At 36.6% G+C, this 8,885-nt stretch overlaps 1 protein-coding gene across 1 annotated transcript; it reads left to right on the top strand.

Annotated features, from left to right (window-relative positions):
• Nucleotides 1-3,517: 3,517 nt before the first annotated feature.
• On the top strand, nt 3,518-4,803 carry LOC136784870 (homeobox-like protein HDP1). Its single transcript, XM_066745783.1, has 4 exons — nt 3,518-3,551; nt 3,672-3,723; nt 3,789-4,617; nt 4,702-4,803. Exons 1-4 carry the CDS (start codon nt 3,518-3,520, stop codon nt 4,801-4,803), a joined length of 1,017 nt encoding a protein of 338 aa, XP_066601880.1.
• The last annotated feature ends 4,082 nt before the right edge of the window (nt 4,804-8,885 follow it).

The following is an 8,885-nucleotide window of genomic DNA, read 5'->3' as shown; positions in this document are numbered from 1 at the left end:
CATGTGTTGGAATCAAATTTTTTCCCTCCGATTAATCTAGACGACGGTCACTATGAACTGGGGCTCGTAGATTTTCAAAGTTTCTACTCGATCGCCAATGTAGATGAGACGAATAATAATTTTTACTTTGGTAAAAATAAACTAATAACCATACCTACAGGCTGTTATGAGTTGAGTGCGATAAATGAATACTTGCGTATGCGGATGGAGTTACCTTATGATGATAATGTTATTATTCTGCGCGCCAACAATAACACACTGAAAAGTGAAATAATGTGTAAATATTCTATTGATTTTACAAAAATTAATAATATTGGTTCTCTGCTAGGATTTTCGTCAGACCGCGTAATCCTACCAAACACTTGGGCTGAATCAGACGAGCCTGTGAACATTTTAAAAGTAAATATTCTACGTATCGAATGTAACATTACCGCTGGTGCATATACGAACGGTAGACCACGACATGTCATCCACGAATTTTTTCCAAGCGTTCCACCAGGCTATAAAATCTCGGAAACACCGAAGAACGTCATTTACTTGCCAGTCATTGCAAGGGTAATCGATCGTCTCACATTACGTATTCTCGATCAAGACAATCGTCCTGTAAATTTTGGAAAGGAGGAAATCACCATACGATTACACATTAGAAGATGTTGATTTATAAGAATACCGACGATTATAAACCAACATTACTCGATGAACCAATCAGTCAATTAGCTGCATCAGAGCTGAATACATCAGTTCAGAGTGAAATAGGGAAAAACGTGATCGGTGACAAAAAAGTTTTGACAAGAAAAAATATAAATTTTTTACACTCATTGGGTCTGACTGTGAAGAAAAGAAATAATGGATCCATTGAACGTTACCGCACAGCCTGCGTACGACAACCGCATCACTAAATTGGAAATACATGCTTACAATCCGTATGCGAATGCATCATTGGGAAATAGCGATGAAATTCGTATCCCAATACAACAGCAAGATTTGATTCTTTTGCCCAGTGGTAGTTACCTCTACATAGAGGGGAAGCTGATTGAAGGTACTCGTGCTGCTACTACACCTTTGACGGATAAAGTTATGCTCGACGCTAATTCCATGGCATTTCTGTTTGATGAAATTCGTTATGAATTGAACGGTATTGAGATTGATCGGTGCAAAAACGTTGGTATCACCACCAGTATGAAGAATCTCGTATCTTTAAGCAGTGAAGAGAGTATGAGTCTACGTCATTCTGGCTGGTTCGTTGCCACTCAAGAGCGTGAAAATGTTGCTGACACATTCAGCTTTTGCGTACCCCTGCATATGCTGTTGGGATTCTGCGAAGATTACAAACGTGTCGTTATCAATGCACGCCATGAGCTCGTTCTGATACGAGCGCGTAATGATATAAATTCAATATTTTCTTCGAATCAGTTTACCGATTCTGGGATTGAACTGCATCGAGTGCAATGGAGAATGCCTCACGTAACTTTAAATGAATTTACCAAACTACAATTTCTACGCATTATCGAGCAGAATAAAAATCTCACCATGGCTTTTCGTTCCTGGGAGCTCTACGAATATCCCCTTTTACCACAAACACAGCGACATACATGGGCTGTTAAAGCAGCTACACAATTGGAGAAGCCTCGATACGTGATACTGGCGTTTAGAAAGAATAAGAAGAACGATCAATATTCGAATGTACTTAAATTTAGCGATTGCGATGTACGTGATGTTAAAGTCTATTTAAATTCTGAATTTTATCCGTACGATCGTCTCGATACTGATTTCACGAAATCTCGCTACTCCGTACTCTATGATATGTATGTAAAATTTTTCCACTCATATTATGCTGGTGAAAAACTGTCGAAACCAATGCTCGATTACCTAAACTTCTTGCAATACGGTCCGCTCTTTGTAATTGATTGTTCACATCAGAACGAGTCAGTGAAAACCGGCACGGTCGATGTTAAGATTGAAATCGAGTGTTGGAAAAATATTCCGAGTAATACTACAGCCTATTGTTTAATTATACATGATAAAATTATAGACTATAATCCGCTTACGAATATTGTTAGAAATGTAAGTTAGATATGTAAGGTTAGAAAAAAATAAAGCACTTTTTAATAAATATATATAAAGCATTTTATTCACTCATTTATTATGCAAAACACTTATTGTTTAATCTTAAATTCTAAATTATTATAATTCCCGCCTAAGTATTTCATGATTAAAATATTTTGTGATGCTGCATTTATCAGCTCCGTAAACTGATCCTGCGATTCGAGTAAGGCAACCATCCGGGCAGGGAGATAAAACCAATCCTCCGTTGATAGTTTCGCTATTATCCTCATTCCATATTTAGTCTTTATTTTCATCATTTCAATTATTTCATATTCTTTATTTTCCTCGAGACTGTTTAATTTAACAAATGTCTTCTCAGGGATGAAAGCGAATGCATTAACTCCAGTTAAAAATGCCATTTTATGTAGACACTATATTAGAGAAAACTATTATTATTATTATTATTGAAAAATTAAAACAATATTTGAATAATATATTCCTACCTTTCTTTAGCAATTGAGACTGAGGTATAAACTGATCTGAGTTTTCTTACTGGTTGTGGTTGATGCACTAACTAAAGTACTGATCGGAAGATTCTTGCTGGTTGTGCGGTCGATGCACTAGCTAAAGTTTGAACAGATTGAAGCTGGTTCAGTATTATTCGAATCCATTTATATAGAAAAAATTGTTGATGGAGGGGGTAAAATTCATTGATGGAAGGGGTAAATAATTTTTTGTTGAAAACGTGTGCAGATTTTTAACATGTCATTAACACTGATTAGTAAGATGATATACTGCTGATTAATCAAATTATGATTCTATTAAAAGAATATGCATGAATCATTCAAGCACATTTTGATGATCTTCAATGTGTTAGCGATCAACATATTTGTAAAGATCTATCATCTGGATAAAATATATATTAAAATTTCGTAAAAAAATATGATCTCGCTGAAGATCTCAATTTCACCCCCCACACGTATGACATATCGTTATACGGTAAGGTCCAGCGTGGAGCGTCTAAGAGGTACTTAATTTTCATCACGTGCTGATATTTAATACGACAAAGATATTTGTATATCTGAAGCACGCTTCTCTCTCGCTGAAATTTGATGCATCAAAAGTATTTGTACATCCAAAACATACATCGTTCATACAAATCTTTCTAATATGTATTATATTTAAGAATTAAACGACCTAGGCTTATTAATAAAATCATTCTTCTATTAAAAGCATGCGTATGATTGTATATCTGAAGCATCAAAAGTATTTGCACATCCGAAACATACATCGTTCATACAAATCTTTCTAATATATATCATATTTAAGAATTAAACGACATAGGCTTATTAATAAAATTATTCTTCTTCTTTTATTAAAAGCATGTGTATGTGTTATACCTTAAACGTTTCTGCCTTGAAACTCTATTACGTTGATTCTCACGATGATTTTGGTTTCATCGCTTAGCAAGATGATGATATGTGTTTGCTTATCTAAAGTAGGGTGTAATTCCATCAAACGAAATAAAATATGAATGATAAGTACACACACCTCCAACGTTTCTGTTGAAAGGGTGTCTTTTATTAAGGTAGTTGGTGGTGGAAATGTTTTAAATACTTGAGTAGCTCTAAACAGTTCATTAGATTTTTGTTTCATCCTCTGTTTTAACAGTTTAAAGTAAAGGAGACATTTTGAAGAAAAACTATTTCAATGGTTAATATTAAAGTTATATACAATTGTAGTGACAATATATTAAATGAAATTGAAAGGGATATGAACTTATTATTTGAATTACTATTTCAAATTAATACAAATATGCAACGTTGTGAGGAAATTATAAGTGATGATTGTAGCGAGGAATATATTGATGTTATTGAAATAATCGACGGTGAGAACGAGACAATGATTGAAGATGAAGTAACTGAAGTATTGACCGCAGATGATTCTGATGATGTTAATACTGTAATTCAAATAATTGACAGTGATAATAGTGATGATATTGAGCACAATTTTTCGATTTTTGCAAATAATAAAGTTACTGGAATAATCAACAGAGAGAATGACATGATAATTGAAGATGAAGTAAACGAAGTATTCAATGTAGATGATTCTAATGATGCTAATACTGTAATTGAAATAATTGACAGTGATAATAGTGATAATAGTGATGATTGTAGCGAGGAATGTATTGATGTTATTGAAATGATCAACGGTGAGAACGAGACAATGGTTGAAGATAAAGTAACTGAAGTATTGACCGCAGATGATTTTGATGATGCTAATACTGTAATTCAAATAATTAATAGTGATAATAGTGATGATATTGAGGACAATTTTTCGATTTATGAAAATAATAAAGTTACTGGAATAATCGACAGCGAGAATGACATGATAATTGAAGATGAAGTAAACGAAGTATTCAATGTAGATGATTCTGATGATGCTGATACTGTAATTGAAATAATTGACAGTGATAATAGTGATGATATTGAGGACAATTTCTCGATTTTTGAAAATAATAAAGTTACTGGAATAATCGACAGCGAGAATGTCATGATAACTGAAGATGAAGTAAACGAATAGGTGTATATTTATAGCATTCTAGCCTTTACGTAGTAATATTGAATGCATATGATGATTGTATGTACTTTTCAGTTAACACTGACATCTGTCAAGAACGCTTTAAAAAGGTCTTATAGCAGGAATTACTATCTCATAGTTACGAAGTTTCGAATTAAAAATATCATTTTAAAATAGAGTAGTCTTTTTAAAAAAAAGCATGTTATATGTGTGAACCAGCAGCTTTATTACCGTGGCTTCAAGCACTGAAAGGAGAAGATTGGGTCAAGAAAAACGAGATGTAATTGTTGAACTATTATCTTCTGAAAATATATAACTTAAAAAAATGTAACATTGTACATTTATATTATCAACATTTTAATCAATGTATATTTCAATAATACCATTTTATAATTAACTGTTATTACAATAAAAACATATATAATAAGGTTTATTTTTGTTTTGTTGATTTATAAAATTGTGTTTGTGCATGCTATTATATATTAGTTCAAAAATTGCTGAGCTATGGAAAAAAGTAACATACTCAGCTACATTTAGGGTAAAGGGGGTTCAACGGGGTAGTAGCATGCTGCAAAGATTCAAGGTTACGCGAGCAAAAAAAAACGCAGGGAGAATCTGTTTTACCATCTAGGAAATTGCTTTTACTAACTGAGACCTGACGTCAGAGGAGTGGGGGTGTGATGTCAAAATGCTGCAAGTATCCTCCCGCACCCCCGCAACCCTCTCGCCCATACTTGCTGCGAGCTCACGTGGAGCCTCCGATTTCCCCCACCACCACCGCTTAGCACTTCTTGGCTCCCCCCACTACCTCGCAACCAGGCTCAGCCGAGTGGACAGGAGTGGGGGGGGGGCCAGAACCGGCCTAGCATGTCTACTGTAGAAATATTTGTACATAACGGCTATGGTTACTTTTATAAAAATTTATAAATTGCTTTTTATAAAAATGTAGGCAGTAACACACCTTCATCTATTCATGTCTTAATTTCTCAACTAATTAGTCTAAAATTATAAGTAAAGGGATGATTTTTTAGGTATCCTGCAGCAGCAGAGGAAATTTCATTTCCAGAAATAAAAATATCCATAAACAGATTGTAACGTTGCGTTCTCGCAACGTTACTATAGCTGCCATCTAGCGCTTTGCTAATCTCAAGCGCTAGATAGGCGGGTCGCGTACGAACTAGGGAGTCATCAACCGATAAGTATTGATCTAGGATCGATAACTTCTCGGCTCCCTAGTGCCGCGCGATGGGTGTAGCGGGGCAGCGGCGGGACAGGCGCAGGGCCTTACCTGCTCCCGCGGACTGCCCCGACACACGTAGTTTAGATGTCAGAGGTGACACACAGTGCCCGGATCCTTCCCCGCCGCCGATAACTCCGCGACCAAGGCTACAGCCGCTGCCTAGTACAAAAAAGGTGCCAGTGATTTTGCAGCGACTGCAGCCCGGCCGCGAACCCATACCGGACAGCGGAGAATACCAGCCCTTTGGGCCAGTGTCAAGGGCAAGAGGACGAAAGAGAGAGGCGAGAGCGAGAGCGAGAACGAGAGAGAGAGAGAGAGAGAGAGAGAGGCGAAAGCGAGAGAAAGGGAGAGAGAGAAAGCGAGAGAAGAGAGCCAGCCTAGAGTAAGCAGACAGTAGGGTGATTATTCTTTCTGTGAATAAGTCCTGTGACGTCCCGGGGTGTGCTAGGGCTTTAGGGCTCGTAGCACCGAACGGTTTTATAGGGAACCGCTGGCCCTGCTCACCTGTCACGGGTAAGCGGGCAACTTAGCGGAGTGGTCATTCCGTTGGACCTGTAACGCATGTCATATTGTGTAGAATCGCGAATTAGCCAAAGTGTCCGCGATTACATTGACTCGTTTTGAGTTCGACCGTTGACGGGGACGTTCCCTTCAGTCATTTCAAGGCCGCGGACTTAGTATCATTATCGTGAGGACTCGCGACCTCAGGCTTACAGAAGTAAACACTCCGGGTCGTTGTTGTGTTTAAGTACGCGGGAACGGAGCGAGTGCGGGTAACCGTCGCGGGACGCGCACGCGCGGAAAGAGGGACTTATCCGCGTAGCGTCGAGGAGTAGTTAGCCTAGGGATCCGCCGGTGGCGCGCGAGTACCGCGCGACTCGGTGGGGCCGCCGCGAACGCCAACTAGTGGCTCGAGCGCGAGGCTAGCTAGTACGTCATCGGGACTCCAGCCGCGTTCGCACCACTTAGGCCGCGTCCACACGTAGGACCTAACGCAACTCCCCAATACCGTGTAACGCGAACCGGATATTGTAATAAAGAGAGTTTAACCGAAATTAGCGATTCATTGTATTAGCACCCCATCCCCGATAGTCGCGTACGAGGGTTAGAACCCCCTCTGCATAAATAAATATTCGGGTATTATCAGAAGTACATCGAAGGCGCCCGGGTCTAGTAGGAAGTCGCCTATTGGGACGCGAACGCGATCGGTGAGGGATCACTCCTCCCTCCCCTTCTATACTATCCCCAAGGATAGCCAGTAGCGTCACAAGATGGAAATCAAAAATTTTTCCAACAGCACCTAAAAAACTGCAAGATATTGATCAAATTTTGAACGATGAAAAATGGAAGAATTTTTTATCATTTAGGGAAGGAGAAGAGACGTATGAAATAAATGTAGCAAAATATGAGGAAGGCAATTTCTTAGCTGTTACAATTTTTGAAAAAAAATTATGTTGTCTTCTAAAAAATAGTAAAATTATTAGCATCGACGGTACATTTATGATTGTACCACGAATAAAGAATGCGACCCAATTAATTACTATTATGGGTAAATTTAATGATAAGGTATTAATCAATATATACATATATTTATATTTAATAGTTGATATAATTTAATGTAAGATATTCCATAAGTTATTGGTGATGACTTGTGAAATTTTGGAAAAATAGCCAATTCTATAAGAAACTGCTTAAAATATTCTTCATAAAGCCTTTATTGAAAACGTTTATATTGCTAGAAATTTTTGAAACCATTATTTCCTTATTGGCATCGTGTGCTAGGGAATGCTTAGTTAGCCTCTTCATTAGGTTTTTCAATTATTTGAAGAAGCCAATTTCAGTGAAGCTACCACTGATGGCGTATTTTTTTCGTAATCTATAGTCGTAAAAATTGCATGCAATTTATAAATAATGTTATAGTTCTTTTACACAGAATATCGAAAATTAGTCACAAGGCGGAAAGCTATAAATGACAATTTCCGCAACATTTTCATAAAAAACTTATCAGTGTGCACAAATTTTTATATTTATTACGGCTTAGCCCATTAATTAAACGTTAAATTTATTATAACATAGATCAAATTAATTGCACTTGACAAAATTCCCTAGCGAACACCCTGCATCGCAATTAAGAGACATGAGTAGAATACATTTACATTTATAATAATTTCTAAAATAAGGGCTGCAGGAAAAAAATATTATAATTATTAATTTTTAACTCATAATAGATCCTTTTCTGTCGAAGCGCTCAGGGTCGTCATTATAACTTATGAAATAGCCTTTACATTTTTTCATTTACAAAGTTGTATAAAATATAGCAAAATTTATAATGATTATAATTTTCATACAGTTTTTTCCTTTCATCTGGATTTTATTAAATAATAAAAATGAAACATTTTATACCAATACGTTTCATTTTATAAAAACTGAAATTATTCCTCCGGAGTTCGCACCAGAAATATGTATTACTGATTTTGAAAGAGGTTTACAAAACGCAGTATTGGCAGTATTTCCATCAATACAGATACAAGTCTGCTATTTCCATTATACAGGGTCTTTTCCTAACAGCGGAGCATAGGAGATTCGTGTTAATTGACTATAGCACTCAGAATGATCGAATCTGAGAGCGCTGATTGGTCAATATTGCGTAGTACCAACATATAATAGGCCGTTACTAATAGTTGGATACAAAAAATGAGATTCATCCGCCATATTAGTGTGGAGAATGTTTACATGCTAATCCTAGCAGAAAGAGGTGTAAAATGGAGAAATGTCAAATGGTAAGGTTACTAAAGTAAAAATTGAAAATAATGAATGGAAAGTACGAATATTCTTCCTTTTCATTCTAAGTATTCAATTTTTACTTTAGTAACGACAAAATTTGACATTTTTCCATTTTACAACTCTTTCTGCTACGATCAGCATGTAAACATTTCTCCACACCAATATGGCGGATGAATCTCATTTTTTGTATCCAACTATTGGTAACGGCTTATTATCTGTTGGTACTACGTAATAT

The sequence above is a fragment of the Prorops nasuta genome, unplaced genomic scaffold (genome assembly GCF_024137725.1).
Source record: "Prorops nasuta isolate Cenicafe-Biocafe unplaced genomic scaffold, Cenicafe_Pnas_1.2 PNAS00087, whole genome shotgun sequence".
Classification (NCBI taxonomy): Eukaryota; Metazoa; Arthropoda; class Insecta; order Hymenoptera; family Bethylidae; genus Prorops; species Prorops nasuta.
Note: the sequence above shows the minus strand (reverse complement) of the source record. Positions and strands in the feature narration are given on the sequence as shown.